The following is a 21431-nucleotide window of genomic DNA, read 5'->3' as shown; positions in this document are numbered from 1 at the left end:
CTGATCATCTGAACAATTAAATGACTTGCTCATACAGTGCAGAATCTCCTATGGACCCACTGATATTAAGCCTCAAATTTAAAGAAATGGTAAATTAACATGATTCCCCTCTGGATGCTCAGAGAATCTTGAGAAAGAAAACAAGTGGGAAAAGTCTTGTATGGGAGATGTTTCTAGGGAATAAAAAGATAATATCTCCACCTGTTTTGTCAGTTTAGATAATTGTGTTTTTCCAGATGTTCTAGAGATTTCCGGTGACCTCCATAACACAGCCACGTTACAAACATCTGCCCACACATCATTAGCTTTTACAGGAAACACTTTGATGAGGCCTGTCTGTCTGCATAACATGCTCATATCACGCAGTACTTAAGAGTTGTCAACACAACATGATAAGTGAAACATGATTGAAGGGCATAAAACAAACTGTATTCGAACAGCGGTGAAAAATACTGTCTGGTTTAAGCACCGCTGCCAATGAAGTAACAGTTTAGAATAGGAAAAGGAACAAAAAAACATTTGTGTACAATATCACAGACAAATAAAATAAAATAAAATAAAATAAAATAAATACTAGCTGTACATCACTGGCTCTAAACTTTGACAAAAAAATACAATTTAACTTACAGTCTAGTTTACTTTGGATTTTAATAATTTATACTAGATAAAAATCTAAACTTCTAAACCAGACTCTATGTATTGTTTCATGATTTTAACTACCAAGGATTTGACCACATTACTTCTATTAAAATTTGTTAAGATAGTTGGATCCAAAATATTCTCTCATATGGGTCAGGCCTTCAATAAATATCAATAGGAATGTTCATGGAATAAACACGCATCACAGTAATGCTTATAATGATTTCCAATCACTGACTAATGCATAATGTCAACTAGTGTTCTAGAATTCTTAGGCAACTTAAAAACACACTGATTTGTCTAAAGCTTATCATTTGGAAACCAGCTGAAATTCCAAGTTGTAAGACGAATGGCCAGTTAGAGGATTAGGTTTGCCAAGGTACTATTCCCACGCACTGCATATGTGTACACACACAAACACTATACAGAGATCACTATTGAAGAGATCCTACGCTATTGCATGTCATGAAGCCCCTCCTAATAAGCCCCAGCAGATCAGGTGACCCTGTCACCTTTGAAATCCAAGAAGCGATCCAAAAAGCTACCATCTTTTAAGAAATTAGCACAAAGACCCTCTCCAAATGAACACGTATGGCTCCTGAAGAATACAATGACCCCCAGGCACTGCCTCGATTGATTTAGCTGATAATGTTCTGACTAAATGAGTCAAAAATAATACTAAAAAGTGAATAAATAATTGTTATTTTGTTCACAAAGTCAATTCTTTGTCCATTTACTTTGGGTTAATGGTTAATGGTGACCCATGTCATCTCTTGGGTTTACCTCCCACTGTCATTTACACTCCTCTCCCATCTGTCCATCCAGCTCTCTCTTTTCATTGTTCTCCTACGTCACTGGGGAGAAAAGGAAGGTAAAATTCCTTTGTAATTAATCTTACAACATGAGTCAGGGATTTTGGAGTAAAACTAAGGCCGTTTGGCTGGATAAATGAAGCAATAGTTTTTTTATCTTTTGCTCTAATACTCTCTCGATCATACGATCAAATGATTTCCAGATTATAAGACTTAAGCATTGTTAGTCTTGGCATTTGATTTTAGAAGTCAGATGTTGAAACGCATTTATGGACAGCAGGTTAAAAAAATGCAAATATATGCTTTTTTAGTGTCAGGATTGTTATGGTTAACTAAGACCAAAAACATTTTTTTTATTAATGATCAAATAAAATATACATATTTCGGGCCAGTTTCCAAAGCAACATTTCTCATTTTATTTTAGTTAATCTACAAAACTTAATGTATTAAAATAACTAAAACTGAAATAAAAATGAATATACACATTAAAAAAATAAACCTTAAATAAATTTAAAACAGAACACACACACACACAAACATATATATATATATATATATAGAGAGAGAGAGAGAGAGAGAGAGAGAGAGAACTTTAGATTTTCTTGTACATACACATTGATTGCTTTTTATTGAGAAATATTGAGTAAGCTATTTCAATATTGCATGTGGTTGCCAAATTGGTATTTGGTTGCAAAGTTATTAGAGTGGATGTTAGCATGTAGATATGGCATTGCTAGGTAGTTGTTGAATGGATTATTCAAACCCAAACAAGTGATTATTGATGCTCGCTTTGGCAAGCACCACTTATTAACTACAACCAACAGAGAGAGCACTGATGGATGGCAAGCTCTGCACAGAAGCATCATATTGGTTATACACATTTGCTGCCTCCTTGTGGTGTCCATCAAACATTCTGTTGTGTCTGAAACTCTGCAACAAATGTTCATGTGGAAATACACTAATGGGTGGTGTAAAGATGTTTATACAAGATCATTTTTTTACTCAAACTTCCCAGCTGGAGTGTTTCACATTCAATAAAAGTCAACAAAAAAAATGTCAACCTAATAGTTGTGCTGCTGCCAATCCTCCCCTTTCATTTATTACCACTGCAGGCTCCATGTACAACCACAAGAGGGCGCTTTTTAAACACACGACTGTCCCCATTTCAGTGTTTACCAAGGCAGCAATACATGCATAAATTAGAAAATGCTGTGAAGGCAACTAGCCCGATGCACGTTACATTTTAACAGATGACTGTATTTCCAAACATACTTTGCAAAGAGTAATTATGCATATATCTTGTTTTTGAAGTCCTCTGAAGGGAGCAGATTTGACCCACCAATGGCTTGTTAGCAGAGGGACTAAATTAATTCTCACCGGAGACACTCGCAGAAGATTCCAACAACAGATGCTGCAACCAGCAGCTGGAAGTTTCAGTTAATTAGTTAATTAAGCTTGACTTCCACTTGCAGCCCTTCTACAGGTCAGTGTAGAGTGTGATATGGTAAACCCATATCCACTTTTCAGCAAACATGCTGTGACTCAGTTATATGAGAGAAAATAGCCTTTCATTAACATGTTGCTATAGAGTAAATGTATTAGATTGAAACCTTCTAAAAAGCAAAAGCAAAAAGTCATTCAGAAACACTGAAGTTAGCCTTGAGCTAAATTTTATTTTCCCAAACCTAGTGAGCTGTCAAGCAAATAAACAATTGCCAAGCAAACAGGGAAAGTTGTTAGAACTTTGGCTAACAACAGACATTGTTTCAGTAACAGTAATATAATTTTTTATTCAAAGTTACCTGGTCTATAATAATGTTCTCAAAATGTTAGCACAAAACTGCTGTATGTAGGATTGAAACCGAGTGGTTGAACTAGGTATTGCAGTCCAAATTCAAAATATTGGAGAGGGTTTTAACCCTCCAAGTTCAAGGTTAATTCAATGTCTCACTCATGTTTTTGTAACTGTGCAATTTCTGAGTGAAAATTGTTTTTACACCCATTTTCTTCAGTGAATGTTAAGTTTAAATGCATATACACACAAATGCTAGAGACAGCAAACTATCAAACTATCTATCTAGATTACTGAATATAAAGACAATATACTTTAGATTGAAATTTGTAATTAATTGCAGCCAAAAAACGTTCATGTTGTTTTTATAGATTTTTACAGCAAGGACTGTTCATACACAATTAAAAAACACTGGGATATGTTACGGATGTGCTTTTCAATTAGAGATGATCAAACAGAATCACTAACAAAGACCTAATTCACACTACAAAGGACAAGCGGTGCTTTCAATTTGCGCTTTTCTCTCAGAAAACAATCCCACTGTCAATATTCTAACGGTGAAGGTGACAATAACAACACTCGGTTTACACTAGAGAATAGGACACAGGTGTGATCGCGAGTGGTTCCGCGTAATTTGCTTCCCATGTCCCCGTAACACGCAACCACGGCTGATCTCATGGGTTAATGGCACTAGAAGATATACTGTCTATTACGGAGGGACCTCGGGGGCAGCTGAATACATGATTAGGAATATTTATACCTCTTTCTAACCTCTCAGTCCCATCTGCACAGAGATTTTTCCTCCTTTCCATAAATCACTGGGTTGAGGCAATTGCACACAGGCACACTGGAATAAGATTTTACTGCTGGGAGGGGGATCGTATTGGGGGATGGAGCAGAAATGAGAGCGCTCGTTTGCTTCTCAAAAAATTCAAGGAAATTTAGGTTTGAGATTTGACATTTAGACACATGTGTTTAAAAACATCCCAGATTTGCTGTGTCGTCTCACAGCAACAGAATGTGCAGATTTGGTTTACAGATCAACAGATTACATTTTTAAAGACAGTAATTTATGCCTGCAATGTTAATGCCTCCTTCAGTAATTTGGATAACTGCATCTTGCAGCATGCTGTGAGCTTCTAGAGCTCCTTCCTGCTTGTATGTAAAGAGTCATTTGTCAAAGTCGTTTAGATGAGATTTGTGGGCAGTTTTTCCTTCTGTTTCGGTGATGAACGCTGATGGCGTGCTATGTTGTCAGGCATTTATACATGTCTGTGTCACAATCAATAAAGTCATTAGGATTCCCTTACCGGGCTTTCCTACCTTCCTCTCCTCAATTCTTCACTCTGCTCCTTTGAGATTAAAAGAATACAATTCCAGACCTTCAAATCTAGCATCTTAACAGCAGTCAGCATGTAACCTGAAAAACAGTGAAGCAAGGTTCACAAGCAAATATCGTGCTGGGTCAATGACAAATAAGGAAATGCTTGCCTGCTTTTGAAAAACTATTTACTACCGGTACATAATTTAACTATATATATATATCAACCACTTAATCACTTTTTTGAAAGTGATTAATGCTATAAATTTGGATGTTTTTAAATGCATATCTAAAATGTAAACTTAAACTCATTACAATTTCAGAACACTGAAATTTTGACATTATATCATAAGGAATTTTAATTCCAAAACTGCATTTTATTTATTTATTTGTTTGTTTGTACATTTATTTTTTTGTTCATTATTATTGTTATTTTATTTTATTTTACGAATTTCATGACTATTCATTAGTAAATCGCTCTGGATTAGAGTGTCTGCTTAATTACTAAATGTAAATATCATTTTTGGAGTACCATTTGACCTCTTGAATAATTTGTACTCTAAAATAAAGTATTTTTATTCAAAACATTTGAGGTAGTTTTCTTCATTACAATTTAAGGATATTTAAAATTTTCACATTATACCTCATAAATAATATCATAATAAAATGTTACAAAATGATAAGACCACGTAATTGACTGCCAACTTTAAATAGTGTTTTTGATGAGACTTTTTAAATGAATTAATGTTTCATTTCTTGAGGGATTTGAACTGTTCAAAAATTCTGAATGGCATTCTACATCTTGTTCAGTTACTTCCCATCCATTTTTATGTTAATGACATTTCTGTGGCATTTAACAGACAGACAGAGCTGACCTTTGGGTGCCTGATGACTCTAGGTGTCAGATGATGGCTCTGCTCCTACATTTAATAAATCTTCTAATGCTGAGTATTAGCTGCAGAAACAAAACAGTAAATGGAACACATCCCAAAAATTAACTGTCCTCATCCAGCCCCAAGCCCACTGGCCTTTAGTTAGCTCACCCTTTAGCTGTATCTCAAGCATGGGTGGAAAGTGAGATGACTGCTATAGTCACCAAGTAGCCTGTGGCTTCTGTAACTCGAATGAAGACTAGGATAGCAAAATCCAACTTCCAACCATCCAACAATCCAACCAAATGAAACCATGTTCACCTCAATGTTTTGGGCTTATGGTAACATGCACTGACCTCAAAAGCACTAAACTAAGTATTTTTTTGTCACTGTGCCCAAGCTGTACATGCAGGTTTCGTCATTTTTAGTGCAGAACTTCATTAAATCATGGTTTATTTCCACCGGAAGTTAAACATTTCGCAAGACTCGTACAGCACAAAAAGATCCATGTTGCTTCTAGAAAAATAGAGTCGACTCATGAGATCTTACCCACTTTTTCCTCCACTTAAGAGACGCTGATGTGAACTGGATTAAAATCATTGAGATGGAATGAAAATAATTTGTGGTGCTTGTATCAATTGTGCCTTTCTTGCAAGATGAAAAAGATGGATTTGTATTCCTTTTTGAGAAGATTTATGCCTTTCACTACAGTCAATTCAAGGAATTTGGTTTGGGTTTTATGGGTTGGACACTGACTACACATAATCTCTCACATCATTCTAACTGTCTCATTCTTCATGCCCCTAAAGCACCAAATCCAAAAGCCTCCTTAATATGAAGTTGCAGATGCAGTTTCTGAAGTATCCTGTAGTGTGAAATGCTATAAGTCACTAAAACTGCTCTTAAAAAGAATAATTGAGGTTGCATGGAATAGATGGTCACACCCACAGGACCATTTAAAATGAAGTAATGAAGGCACAAAGGCAATTAAATTCTGTGAATTTCTGCCATGACATACATGCACTAGATGTTTTGTAGATGACTGTACGTTTTTTAGGATTGTGTGATAAAAGACAACATTTATTTAAAAATCCATTTATTTTAATAATTAAAATGTCTTTACTGTCACTTTTGATCAATTTAATGCATCCTTGCTGAATAAAAAAACAAATTTTCTTTAAAAAAGTACACTGTTTGCACAGTAGTGTACACAACTAGAAAATAAAGTAATAAATAAAGGGTTTGTCTTGCAACATGGGCTTTCATGCAGTAAATCAGGAAACACCACAGCGTTGAAACATGTCACCCACAGACACAAATAGAAATGGTGAACCTATGTCTATATTTGATGTCATCTGCCTGACCTAGTTAGGATGTGAAAGCTTGGATCATTTAAATTATAATTCTTACCTTGTTTTCAAAGGCAATTTCCGCTGCTATTAATATCATAAACTGATTGACTTCAATGTAATCAGAAATTCAGGTGAATCTACTTAACTTGAGCCAGTGATAACATCATGTACGTTTAAAGCTCTTATTCAAACATCACTTTGAAATTCATATACACACAGATGTCCATAGAAGAAGATATGAAGAGACATTTGATCAATATAATATAAACACAGATGCTACGAATTATGCAATAGAATCTCTGTTAGTCAATGCAGTTCGATATGTTACAGCAAGAATGCACAGCTCAATCCAAGTTGCACAACATATCTCAAGTGCGTCATTATATTACCAGAAACCTGAAGACTGATTAGAGATTGTTTTTTAAGTGCTTTAGTTCAGGAACCGAAGCCAGTGGGAGTCCTGATGTTCTCCATGCAATCTTTTCTTTATGGAGAAAGTCAATTCTGATAACATTTCACACAGTTCATCTCAATTACCAATTTTAGCACGTTACCTAACTGATGCCAGCTGTGAGCGCTCTTGTTTCATTAGTTCAGGGTATTGCTAAAGACGCACATAACCCCATTTTTGACTACCAGGAATACCAGGACAATACGTCGTTATTGTAGCTTACTCTGAACACAGTTCACCCACTCAGACAGGAAGAGACTGTCTGATTGACATGTAAAGCTTTTTGCGGCGTGTTTATCTGTAGAGGATGATATCGTGAATCTGTAAAGTAGCATTTGGCATGCACAAACCTGAATGTTTGCTGGATATAAGGAGATATTTCGTGCATTTTTAACTCTAACTCATCATTTAGCTTCCTATATGATAAACCCATCTTGCTCTTTTTGCATAATTCACTGTTATATACCATAACTGTTGTATAGGGCATGTGTTCTTCTTATGGCAGTCCCTACGTTATGTAACCAATTATTGACGTTGAGCTGAAAGTGGAGGATTTTGCAGGAAATGGTTTATTGGGTAAGGTAATAACCTCACACATAGAGTACGCATATAAACAATGCATGTATTTGTTATCTTGTGGCTTAAAGCCTGTAGAGAGTGTCCAGGGTAATCTCAATCCACATAATGAATACAAGCACGTAGTCTGGCTCTGCGAGGCGCTCTGATGCCAGTGTTTCCCAGCTCCGAGGTGAAGAGGAAGTGGGGGCTGGGAAGCGTGAGCTCTTTAATTCTGCACCTGGGGAAAACCCTTCTCGATTTCTGTGTGGGTGGATTATGGTTTATAAGTGTGCGAGCGTGAGCACATGTATTATGCAGGAGCGTGCATGTGTGTGTGTGTGTGCATGGCTTTTTTTGCACTCAAGTGGATGTTGGAGTATGTATGTCAACTGCGAATAGCCACGAGTGTTTGTTTTTCCATAGGCTTGCACTGTATGTTTGGAGGGCAAGTTGTCTACCTGTGCATCTATGTGTGTGTGTGTGTGTGTGTGTGTGTTTATTATTGGGTGCCTGGTGTGATAAATGAAACACAAGGTAGGGGATCCCCCCCCCCCTCATGTGGAGCAGATTGCACGTATGTCTAGGCTTGCCTGTCTTTAACAGCTTCTATAGGATGCATTGGGGTATTGGGGGAGGGGGCAGAAATCCAGTTTTGAAGCATACAGCTCATTGATTAAAGCACTTTAGGTGTTTTTCACCAGCAAACAGGTTTGCTTGTTGGCTTTATATCTACTTTATACTGCTGTTTATGTCATATGTTCAAAATGTAATATAGTTTTAAAGGAAGTTCACCCAAAAAAAATTAAATTCTGTCATCATTTACTCACCCTCATGTCATTCCAAACCTGTATGACCTTCTTTTTTTTTGGTGGAACATAGTAGAGGATATTTCACAGAATGTCCAGGGTGCTCTTGTTGATGATGGTGACTGGAGCTGTAGAGATACAAAAATAATACATAATATGCAGTAACTATATTATATTATACTGATTGTGCATTTTCATTGTTTTCCTAAGCCGCACTTTTATTTTCAAATTTTTATTTTGATGTATTTATTTTACTTTATTCATTTATATATCTATTGTATTATTAAGTTGATAATGTCTTTTGTTCTGCTTTGTTTTCTTCTTTTTAGTATTGTCCTAAAACCTAAAAGTAAAAGTAATCCATACAACTTCTGCACTATATTGGAAACATTCTAAAGCCATACAGTGCTTCTTCTCTGAGAAGGCTATTTTCCGTATTTAATACAAACTGATGTCAATGATAATACACTCAAAAACCACTGACATTTGACCGCAGACCTGGTATATTTTCTTCTGACTTCTGGACATTTTTAGATTTTGCCAGCCCTAGTCTTCATTACACTATCAAAAGTTTGTAATTGATAAGATGCACAATTGTTTTCAACATTGATCATAATCAAATCAGCATATTACAATGATTTCTGAGGGGTCATGTGACACTGAAGACTGGAGTAATGATGCTGAAAATTCAACTTTGCCATTTTATATTATAACAATCTTTCACAGTATTTCTGTTTTTGATGTATGATCAAATAAATGCATCCTTGGTGAGCATAAGAGGCTTCATTCAAAAACATTAAATAATCAAATGAACCATCTACTCTAACTAAAATCTACTGTATATGCAAGATTCGTTAAAACAAATTCTGTCATTTGTTATGCTAAACAGCACGGAAAGTCATCATTTGGTTCTGCTGTAGAAACTACTGTATATTAGCACATGATTGCTGTTTATTACACAGCAGTCAAAATGTTACACAACTGAATGAATCTTTCGTTTACTGCTGGAAGTAAAACTCAGCGTCAATCATGTTGAGTCACTACAAAGTATCTCTCTGGGAAACAACAGCCAATGAATATTTATTGGAGCCAGAGAATAAAGGTAATGTCATCCTTCTGTTTGTTTTCATACTACTAACGCAGAATGATTCTCATTGACATGCCTAATGCCAGACGTTCAAATGCATCTCATCTGCATAGGTCCATGTTCCCTGCGTTTTCAGTATGTTAACTGATGTGAACTCCACATCAAGCTTTCTTCGAAGCCATCTGCAGTTGATGAATTGAAACAGTTGATGTCCTCTGGCAGCAGCAGCATGTAGAGAACTGATGGAAGAATGGATGATGCAGACAGACTGTGGAGTGTGTCTCACACAGCACCCCGCTGACAGGATAACGTTACAGGAGGTGCATTCATGTCACATACACACATGCCCCCCCCCAAGGGCATGTCAGGATATAACCTAATAACTAGGAAGGGGATTAACCAATCTCAGTCCATTCATTACACTGACAGAGCCCTAAAGAGGAGAGGTGAAGAGAGAGAAATAAAGAAAGGTGAGTCACTAATCTCCAGTGCTTCTCTTTCCCCCGACCTTCACCCTTTATCTCCAAAAAGGTATCTTTTGCTCACAAAGACTGCATTTATTTGTTCAAAAGTAATTTTAAATGTGAAATAATATTACAATTCAAAAGAACAGCTTTTTATTTGAATATATTTAAACATTTTATTTATTTCTGTGAAGCCAAGCAGAATTTTCAGCATAATTACTCCAGTCTTCAGTGTCACATCCTTCAGAAATCCTTCAGAGATCATTCTAATATGCTGATTTGCTGCTCAAGTAGCATTTCTTATTATAATCAATGCTGAAACCAGTTGTGCTGCTTAGTATTTAAAAGCAACAGACTGTTCAGAACAACAACATTTAGTATGTTTTAAATGTTTTATATATATTATTTTATTTTAAGTAACTATATTTTGCCATTTAAGAAATACATAAGCAAGGGAAAGTTGTGACATGTTTACATTTGCTAAATTTTCACTGAAATTTTGTCATGATCCTACTGTGACACCTTGACAATAAATCCCACAATTGGCTATTGATTGAAGTGCTTATGCAAATCACTGCCAGACTGGTGATGTGTAAAAGTTTTGTTTTGCTTTTCCCAAGGATAAAAATGAATGCCATAATTACACGGGACAATGCACTAATTTGTGTTTCTTCATTCTTTTCTAATTGCAATATTTCTTCATGAGAAGTTACAATCTTTTTTAAAGCAACTGTTTGTTTGTCTGTATGTATGTGCTTGATATGTAGATATGTGGGAGTTACTGTACCCGTGTGTACGTCATTTTTCCCCATGGTTGAAATGGTTGGCAGGGTTGAGGAAGTGTCAGCGATTACTCCCATGGAGATAGGTGTCCAAGTCAGTGCTGTGTGTTTGTTTTTCTAATTACCATGGCAGCAGCTGTTCTGATTGGTAGCACTGCCTAATTAGCAGGGGATAGAAAAGAAGATGCTCAAGATACCATGCATTTAATATTGCCAAAACAAGTGGCTTTATTCTATATAAAAAGAGAAGATGAGTTTGGAATGAGTTTTCAAATTGAGTTATTGAAGCTCTTAAAAACAGACTCAAATGACTTAAAGTCATTTTTAAGTCATTTAAACATTTTTAAGGGGGGAAAAGTAAAAAGAAATTTACATTCGCTTAAAGAAATTAAAGTGTATTTTTACAATAATTAACATTGTGTTTCCATTGTACCATTACGCCATTAACATTATATCTCTAACTTTGTTCTTCAAGCAACTGTATCTAAGCTTTTATCTTGAAATATTAGTTTTAAAATCATTTTGATAATACACTTAGTTCTAATAAGGCGAATGGCTTGTGTTGCTTTCCAAAGCTCCAAAATTAAAGGGCGAATTGCTTTATGGCAGCAACAAATGCACATGCACAGCTATCCACTTTCATTACAACAGTGGTATTTCTATGATAGTAAGTTTCACTCACTTAACTGAAGGGGATCTAAAGTTGCAAAAATATACAAACCTACAATTGCTTTAACGTTTCCTGTGATGGGGTAAGTTTAGGTGTAGGGTTGGTGTAGTGAGATAGAAAATATCGTTTGTAGAGAATAATAACTAGTATGCCTATGTAGAGTCCCCATAAACCATAAAAATACATGTGTGTGTGTATATAAATATATACATTTTAAAGTATCTAAATATTATGGCAGTGTTTGTTCTGTCATCAACATGTAATTGACTTAAATAAAAATAAAAAATAAATCTTTGTATTGTAAGAAATCATACATTTTTTTATGAGAATCTTAGCCAATAATAATAATAAGAAGAAGAAGAAGAAATAAGAAAATAAATAAGTAAATAAAGCTGACCAGCTGATGATAGCTGACCAGCCACTGAGCATCACAATCATAATGCAGAAGTTTCCAAAAACAGACATTCAACAGATATCAGTTTCACACAGACCATCTTAACAGCTTTGTGATGACGATGGTGATGACTGAATATGAAGAGAGTATCTGTAGTATTCACCCTCTCCTCCCTGTGTGTCAAAGTACTCATTTATTGAAGATAAGATTGAGTGCAAGGGACACATCAAGGCATACACAACATCAGTCTTTTCAAATCTGGGGGTAAAAACGCAATTCTAGTAGTGTTTGAAGGATTTTTCTGTGTCCTTGCAATAGCATTATTCATAACTGAATAAATGTGCTTTTATTGCTTCTGTAGTGGTGAAGAGCCTTTGGAGAAAGTTTCGATTTGGTTAATGTTTATACTGTATTATTCATACTGCACCGTGATTTCATTGCGCAAATATTTTGTGTTTCTTTGTTTCTGGTTTAATAGTTAACGGATATCTTTACAAAAAAAAAAAAAAAAAAAAATTGAAAAGATTTTCAATCACTGCACGACTGATAACTTTCATAATTTGATAGAAGATCCAGGTACAAACGGCTAAGTTTGTAAGCGAAGATGTGATTCTGTTCAGCAGATGCAGGTCAGTCTCTTCATGTTTTGCTCCCTCCCGCGCTCGCTCAAGCGCGCCACCGCTTCAGTACCATGGAGAGCTCCGTTTTCTTCATAGGAACGCTGAGCCAATCTTTTCTCAGACAAAGTCACAGGTAAATAATTAATGCATTGTTTAAGCAATAACCATATTGTTGTATAAAAACAGGAGGCAGTTGTTTACGCCGTGCTATCCTTGCAAAAAAATACATAACAAAGAGCTGTGAATAGTTTAAACATTAATGGCATAAATTGTTCTTCTTCCTTTTGAAAACAATGCAGTGCATGGCATTTCTGTCATTAAGGTTCTGCTGAGATTCTAATGAGACACAATTGGCTTTGCCAGATGACTTTTTAAAGTTTTTCTGTAGTGCATTTGTCACATGCAAGTGATAATGACAGTTTTGTCGGTTTGCAGTCTGTTAAAACTACCATATTGTTTGCCTGACTAGGTAACCATAGCAACAGTATGCTTTTAGTATTGAAGAGAAAATGATATTTATATATATAATGTAATCAAGGAGAAAGATGTCTCTTAATTAACTGCACTAAAGGTTTAAAAAAGACGATTTTGGTTGCACAAAAAAGAACCCCATAGAACCTCTCCACTCTCACGCGCGTCTTTGGAACTGTTGCCATCGTTTAATCGCTTGTCGCGTTTTGGATACTTTGTGAATGATTTGCGTCGTGCGCGCAAGGCAAAACACAGACTCGATGTTCTTGTCTTGTTGGGCTCCGATTGGGTGAGTGGTGGAAATGTGTCAGGCATATGCTCGCCATGGGCGGGAGTAGACGTGTTTATAAAGCTCCGTGGGGCGGCGACGGTGTGTTAAAAAGCGAACGAGAGCGCACGTCAGAGAAAGCCTCGGTACACCCGATGTTAGGTAGGGGAGGCGGGTCGCCCTCTGCCGCTCCGTCTCCTCACCTGTATGGATGACCACTACAACCTCATCGACTCGCCTTCAGCCAGCCACAGAGGGACAAACGCCGACAACCACGGCTACGCGGAGACGGAGAAGGACATCATGACAGTTGTGGCGTGCGATAACATGCTGGAGGAAACCGTGGCGCTGCCCAGTCACCTGTCGGTGGATCGATACGAGCCGGACCACGAGTGCTGCGAACGAGTGGTCATCAACATCTCGGGACTGCGCTTCGAGACCCAGCTGAAAACTTTCAATCAGTTCCCGGACACGCTGCTCGGAGACCCGAAAAAAAGGATGCGCTACTTTGACCCGCTCAGAAACGAGTATTTTTTTGACAGAAACCGACCCAGCTTCGATGCCATCCTCTACTACTATCAATCCGGGGGACGCATTCGGAGACCCGTCAACGTTCCCATTGACATCTTCTCGGAGGAAATTCGCTTTTATCAACTTGGCGAGGAAGCCATGGAGAAATTCCGGGAGGATGAGGGCTTTATCAAAGAAGAGGAGCGACCACTGCCAAACCATGAGTTTCAAAGACAGGTTTGGCTTTTGTTTGAGTACCCAGAGAGCTCTGGTCCTGCCAGAGGCATTGCTATTGTGTCTGTTTTGGTCATTTTGATTTCCATTGTTATTTTCTGCTTGGAGACCCTGCCTGAGTTTAGGGACGACAAGGACCCGACCACTGTCTCGCCTATTGCGAATGCCACTGGCCCTTTCGTGTCCAGCACTTTCACAGACCCTTTCTTTGTTATCGAGACCCTTTGCATCATCTGGTTCTCTTTCGAACTGCTCGTGCGATTCTTCGCGTGCCCCAGCAAGGCTACTTTTTCCAAAAACATTATGAATATCATTGATATCGTGGCTATCATTCCTTACTTCATCACTCTGGGGACGGAGCTGGCCGAGAGGCAGGGCAACGGCCAGCAAGCTATGTCTCTGGCCATTCTCCGCGTGATCCGTTTGGTGAGGGTCTTTCGGATCTTCAAGCTCTCGCGCCACTCCAAAGGTCTCCAGATTCTCGGCCAGACCCTCAAAGCCAGCATGCGGGAGCTGGGACTCCTCATCTTCTTTCTCTTTATCGGGGTCATCTTGTTTTCCAGCGCAGTCTACTTCGCCGAGGCCGACGACCCTACCTCCAGTTTCAGCAGCATCCCTGATGCTTTCTGGTGGGCTGTGGTTACCATGACTACAGTCGGCTACGGAGACATGCATCCAGTAACCATCGGAGGCAAAATCGTGGGATCTCTGTGCGCCATCGCTGGCGTGTTGACCATTGCGTTGCCCGTACCTGTCATCGTGTCCAATTTCAATTACTTTTATCACCGGGAGACTGATGGGGAGGAGCACGCGCAATACCTCCACGTTAGCAGCTGTCAGCATCTCAATTCCACAGAAGATCTGAAACGGACTCAGAGCACGTCCTCCCTCAGTAAATCGGAATATATGGTCATAGAGGAAGGCATAAATAGCGCTTTCAAACAGCCAAACTACTCCAACCAGAACAATCAAAACTGCGTGAATATTAAAAAGATTTTCACAGACGTCTAAATCATTTTTAGTGCCAGACAGTCTTACAGTAATCACAATGATATCACCAATGTGAATGCGAGGTGCTGCGTTATTAGGGTACAACGGGGCTAAAAAAAAACTGTTTTTTTCAGTCGGGTTGCAAAGTATATGGCAGTAGAAAAATATTTTTTTTTTACTGAATATAGATGGGGATATATAATTTGTATAAAGTAAATGCTACAAGTAGGCCTATACTATACAAACTATCGTTTGTTTTGATTAGATAAAATATATAAAGGCAGCTAGCGGGAAGAATTTGTTACCGTATGCAAATACTTTTGATATAGCAAGATATTTCTAGAGTAACATTTAAATACATACTTCAGCAAATGGTGTAGCTATTTTAAGTTTATTTACTCGCTTTTGGCATTTGATGGAGCTGCAGTGTAATTGCAGTCGGATTTCATATTGTAACTATAGGAGATAATAATCCACTTTGCACATGTAACAAAATTATTCCCTCCCAATTTCAAAGTTACAAAGTTAGTTGCACTACAGGTAATCTGCATTATCATCCTTTTTTAACTATTCATTAGGCACTGAAAACTGAAAGTCTTGAGATATATATAAAATAATTGTAATGATTTCTATTAGCTAAATTAATCTGAAATAAATAAATAAGTATTTTGTTACTGCACACCTTAAGATTCAGAAATCTGAAGAAAAACACTTCAAAATCAGTCTTTTGTCGTTAGATGAATCAGGACACTTGGAGACAAACAGGTGTTTAGGAAAGTGCTGTGGTAGTTTTTTGTTGCTATTTAGTGTTTTGGGAGTATGAAAATCACAAGGGCCTTTTTAGATCCGTTGTACCCTACATTTTATGGACAAGCCAGCATATTACACTAAAGTAAAGCAGGGCGCTTTTTTTGGTAGAAAGGTGCCAAACTCCGATTCATGTGTTGCGTTTGTCTACAGCACAAAGGCTAAGGTTCAGGTCAGGGACTAAAAAGAAGAATCACCCATACTGCAAATATTGTGCTCGTAAGTCTGCGTTTGTTATCAGTGTTAACATATAATCATCATAATACGTTAGTATTCGCAATATCTTACGTTTTGTGGCAAACTGAAACAACCGAATATGTGTCGCTGTTAATGTGAGCAAACTGAAGATAATGCTGTGTTGATCATATGTATTTTGTTGAATATATGGGTGATTCATCAATTAGGAGAACTAGTTCATTTAAATAATAGATATTAATATGTCTCCTTAATTGCTTTTTCCTAATTTTAAGGGTGCTGAAACACTAAATTTGTCAGAATTGCTTCCTACCCAGACTTTTTCACTTTTCTACTCACTTAATTTATCAAATGCATTCAAATCGGGATTTTTTAAAAGTATTTTTTAAATTTAAATAGCAGTTTATGTGTATCATTTGCTAATATTTTATAACAAAGAATTACATGTCCCCAATACTGTTGTCTTTTTTTATTAATTAACTTTTTTTTTTTTTCAAGGGATTTTTTTTTTAAGTTTTGAAGATACATGACAGAATATCATTAATATTAGAAATTAAAAATAAATCACGACCTTAGAGTAGGTTTATATTAGGTGTCCGAACATTATTTTTGGTTCATTATAATTCTGAAACGATTCTTTTTTTGTATTTTTATTAATTATGGAAATTGGCTCATAACTGGCTTAAAACATTTTTCACAAGTTTATTAAGGCCATCTGATCTGTATTCCATGTTAATTAATATAAATTAACAGAGGTTTTAAAAGGTTCCCCTAAATGAAGAATCACCAAAACATATCAGTGCAGACTTTTTGCAAAACAAAAACAAAACAAACAATACGTTTTAATGTAATCAAAACTTTGTGTGTCTATTGAATCTGACTTGTTTGTACCAAATGAAATTTGTTAATACTGAATGAAAGCAAATATATCTTTATTTTGTGATCAAGTTGTGCGAAAATAGTCATCTCCAGATTATATAAAACGTCTAGCCTAAAAATAGAGCGTTCGCGAATTCCATAAAAGTGAGACATCACAGAGCTTCTGGATTCTGGGGGAAAAAAAGATGAAGCATCTGAAAAGGTGGCTCGGATCGGGGGGGGGGGGGGGGGTTATGGTGGACTCGTCGCCTCCATGGCATGGGAGACTACCAAATCAGAGACTGAAAGACTGAGACATCACGCCTCGAGTTCGCCTTGTGATGCAGTCTCCATGGCGACTACAGTTTCCTGGGTAACCCCCGTTAATGTTACCATGACATCCTCCCCCGTTGTCAAAGCAACGCTCCAGATGGTTCACAAAGCCTGACTGGCAAAATAGAGCGCGAGAATTGCCATCAGAAAAGGATCTCGGTCCTTTATTGGATGTATGTCTAACATTGTATAGCCTTGTTCAAGCATTTAAAAATGATGTAAAACAGCTTCTGCAAATAATTTGCATAACCCTGGGTTTGCAAACCATCCAGAGCCGATGCACTCCCACATATTTCCCTATTTTAATCTTTTACAAACGAATGTGAAACTGAATGTGTTGCATGTGCAAAATGATTGATATTGACAAAAAAGAGCGAAAAGCATTCTGCGCATGCAAAATGCATCCATGGCTTCGGTGCATGAAGTAGGTTGTGGTGGATTGTTATTGTCGCATGTGGTTTGGGTGCTTTCTCTTTGTAGCTGTCAAAGCATGATTGTGTATAGGTTATGGGCTCACTCAGGCGTTCCCTATTTGGTTCTCCCGTGGAGAAGACAGGACGAGAGGTGCAGCGTGAGCTGATTAGCGGAGGTTTCACGCTGACGCTCCTGTTGACGGGTGTTAGAGGGTGCGCTGCAGTCCGCCAGACACTTTCCAAGCGCTCAGTCAGAGACAATCATTCTCAACCTGTAGACCTGTGCTTTTCACTCACATTCATCTGCACTCTCCGCTCTAGTCGTCATTTCACACTACCTACAAATAGAGCAGCAACAGAAGAGAAGCATGGCTGTTATTAAATTCATTCATAAAGAAAACAAGTACAAACAAATTATTTTTAAATCAAAACAAATCTACTTGTAATTTATTGCTCAATTGAATCTAATTACATGCACAGTTTAATTACATCAGATATGTGATGCTTATTTGACTGGTATGAATTAAATAGGTGCTGTCTTGTTGCTCAGTGCTGCCACCAAGTGAAGCGTTCGTGCATCAGAACAATATCTTCTCTGCTTTCCTGTGCAAATCTGGAAGAGCCAAGCAGGTTTAATTTGCCATCTAGATCCTAGAAAGAACATCATTCAGTTTAACATGAAATATCTGGAAACAATGCTATTTAGATGGACTAAATTATTTTATTTGTCTAATGCTGTGGGTTTTGATCTATGCCATGGGCCCCCAAATGTTATCTAACTCGTTTGAGGGACCCTCATGCTGAAATATAAAAGGCATCTGAAGTTTTTTGGATAAAAAGCTTATTTATACTGTGAAAAATAGGGATTATTAATTTATACTGTGAATAATTTTCACCTATATCAACCTATATACCTATCCTACTTAAGCACAGTTGCTGCAAGTATAAAAAACTTTGTCGTTAAATCATTTGAACATAACTTACATTAAGCCATCATTTTTACAGAATAAAAAATATATTTAGAAAATGTTTCTATTACTTCTATTATGTTCCCCTAGCAACCCTATGATGCCCCCTGGACTAATGTATGTGGAAAAAAGCTAAATTTAGCCACATTTATTGTTCCCTCAATCCTCAGATTGTTTTACTATCTCTCTGAAACATTCCAGCATTCATGTGACTAGGAAGGGCTTGTCTGTGATCAGCTGTAAAGGATGATTTCTTATTATAGTGTATGTGTGTTCATTTGGTGCCTGCACTGACTCTCACATTTGTTAGCTGTTATATCCAAGGTGTTAACACAAAGAGCTTGCTGTCTGAGGTGTTGTGTCTTGCATGACACCTCTCAAAATTCAAAAAGTCCATTAACTCTTTCATAAAGGGGTCTTATAACTGTGCATTCTTTGACAAATTTAAGGGCCTTTTGTGTTTCTTTCAAGGAAACAGCCTGGATGTCTGTTGTTTGCTGACGACGGATATTAGGCTAATATGAATGAAGACAACAGGATTTAGAAGGTAATTAAACTTATTATTAAAAAAAATATATTGTTTTGAAATCCAACATTACTTTTGTGCACTAAAATGCAGATGATTCTTTGCATAACTGTTTAACCCTAACTGTTCACAGTATGCTGTCAAAACAAGAAAAGTTAAAACCTTTAACTTTAAATGAATGCATTTATATCAAATACACTACTTATCAGTCTCTTAATTTGATTTAAAAAAAAACAGTAAGAAATGTATTATTGTGAAATAGTATTACAATTTAAAAATAACTGTTTTTTATGTGAATATATGTTCAAATGTAATTTATTCCTGTGATCAAAGCTGAATTTTCTTCATCATCTCTCCAGTCTTCAGTGTCCTTCAGAAATCATTATAATATGCTGATCTCACTTAATTGACTTGCAGATGAAATAAACTTTGCCATGCAGAGCGTAAAATAATAATAATCTAAAATCTAATTCACATTAGATTAATAAACACATCTAAAATGGGAGAGCATGAGAGACTTTTTGTTAAAAAAGACCGTTTTCCTTTTATAATATGAAAACAAATATAAATTGATGCCCTTTTATGGATGTTTATGCATACACAAAAGTTTTTGTTTACTTCAGATTGAAGGCTCCAGTAAGTAGGCCTAGAGCAGATTCTTTTCTTTTAGGCTTGTAATTCTGCCTTGATTCGTAAAGCTCTCGGCGTTGTTGGGTTACTGGAGCAGTTTACCACCGTATTGGTTTTAGGTGTGTGTTTGCACTCAACATGTTAATAATCTCCTCTAGTCATCTCGCACTCGGTCTAGATGTTCTATCATTGTCACCGGAGGCACAGTGTCTGCTTCAGTTCATTAATTAGCTGGAGACTGAGGTCGACTGAAAGGGAGAGTGAGATAACTGTGACAGAGAGACATTATAATGCAGAGCTGCGCTCAAGTAGGCGGTATAATATATAAAAGTCTTGCAGCTTGAAAGATGTGTTTCCCTCTCACTTGAGCATGTGAGTAAACTGCTTCATTTCATCTGTCACATTCCAGCAGAGTAATACATCTGTGTGTGTCTGTTTCTGCAGGCTTCGGGGGAGATCCACGCAGTGCCTAGGAATGACGACCAATAGAAACGGAGGCCGTTAACCTTTCTGCTACAAAACAGAACTGAACTCACCTTCAATCGAATGAAGAGTTTTCACTCCAAAGTGGCCTTTGTTGGGTGAATTCTGCAGGTTCACATTTAATACGAAGAAAGCAATACGAAGAGAACTGAACTGTTGAACTTCTGGACATGAACTGTTGGATCATCTAAGAGACCACTGCCAGATATTAATCAAGCTGTTTTCTGGTGTCCATCATGTATTTACAGTTTAGCTGTTGTTGTGCCAGATGTGAGAACTATGTTGAAATTAAATCTTTCTTGCTCTTTGACCATATAAATAGTCTGAAAGATATTTTGTCTCATATTGCTTATATCATCGAATGATGGAATCTCCATTCTGAAGTACTTCATTCCATATACTCTCTCTTAAGACACTTAAGAAACTGTGTGAATGTCACTGCATTATAACAAAATACCATGCACAGTCTTCAAGCAAAACATGTTGCAAAAATAAGTTTCTTAGGTTTCGGAGACCTGAAAACCCGATGATGTCATGCACATTACGTGAGTTGAGTTGAGTTGAGTTTTTAAGTCGCACAGGTATACTTATAGCAATAGCCAACAATACACTGTATGGGTCAAAATGATAGATTTTTCTTTTATGCCAAAAATCATTAGGATATTAAGTAAAGATCATGTTCCATTCAGATATTTTGTAAATTTCCTACCGTAAATATATCAAAACTTCATTTTTGATTAGTAATATGCATTGCTAAGGACTTAATTTGGACAAATCTAAAGATTTTTCACAATTATAAGACATTTTTGCACCCTCAGATTCCAAATCTTCAAATAGTTGTATCTCGGACAAATATTTTCCCATGCTAAAAAACCATCCATCACTGGAAAGCTTATTTATTCAGATGATGTATCTAAATAAAACATTTTTTTTTACTGATTTTGTGGTCAAGGGCCACATATGTCTGTGTGGAGGTGCGTAGTGTTTCTTCACGACGTGACATCACCAACTACTGGCCTGGCATGAATAATAGGGCATTTTTAGTCATTTTTGCGAATCTGTGTGAAGACAACATTGTCTTCTGTACACAAGACAAAGGATAACTTCTCAGATTTTAGTACATGT

The 21431-nt window shown here is 37.0% G+C and overlaps 1 protein-coding gene and 2 long non-coding RNA genes across 4 annotated transcripts in view; 2 read left to right on the top strand and 1 right to left on the bottom strand.

The window, feature by feature from the left end:
• Window positions 1-5674, bottom strand: part of LOC132160473 (uncharacterized) — a 29110-nt gene extending 23436 nt beyond the window's left edge. For both annotated transcript variants that reach the window (XR_009438013.1, XR_009438014.1), the window contains exons 1-2: window positions 5440-5674; window positions 4567-4663 (exon numbers count right to left, since the gene is read on the bottom strand). This is a non-coding gene — a long non-coding RNA (uncharacterized LOC132160473). The remainder of the gene's footprint in view (window positions 1-4566; window positions 4664-5439) is intronic.
• Window positions 5675-13304: 7630 nt separating this feature from the next.
• Window positions 13305-15314, top strand: LOC132160830 (potassium voltage-gated channel subfamily A member 3-like). The gene has a single exon (XM_059570534.1). It carries the CDS (start codon window positions 13567-13569, stop codon window positions 15112-15114), a length of 1548 nt encoding a protein of 515 aa, XP_059426517.1. The 5' UTR covers window positions 13305-13566; the 3' UTR covers window positions 15115-15314.
• A 1769-nt stretch (window positions 15315-17083) lies between these two features.
• Window positions 17084-20332, top strand: LOC132160831 (uncharacterized). Its single transcript, XR_009438076.1, has 3 exons — window positions 17084-17326; window positions 19139-19214; window positions 20268-20332. It is a non-coding gene; the product is annotated as an uncharacterized LOC132160831 (long non-coding RNA).
• The last annotated feature ends 1099 nt before the right edge of the window (window positions 20333-21431 follow it).

This window comes from Carassius carassius, chromosome 17, assembly GCF_963082965.1.
Source record: "Carassius carassius chromosome 17, fCarCar2.1, whole genome shotgun sequence".
In the NCBI taxonomy this organism is placed as follows: Eukaryota; Metazoa; Chordata; class Actinopteri; order Cypriniformes; family Cyprinidae; genus Carassius; species Carassius carassius.
The sequence above is the reverse complement of the archived record's forward strand: the minus strand, read 5'-3'. Positions and strand labels throughout refer to the sequence as shown.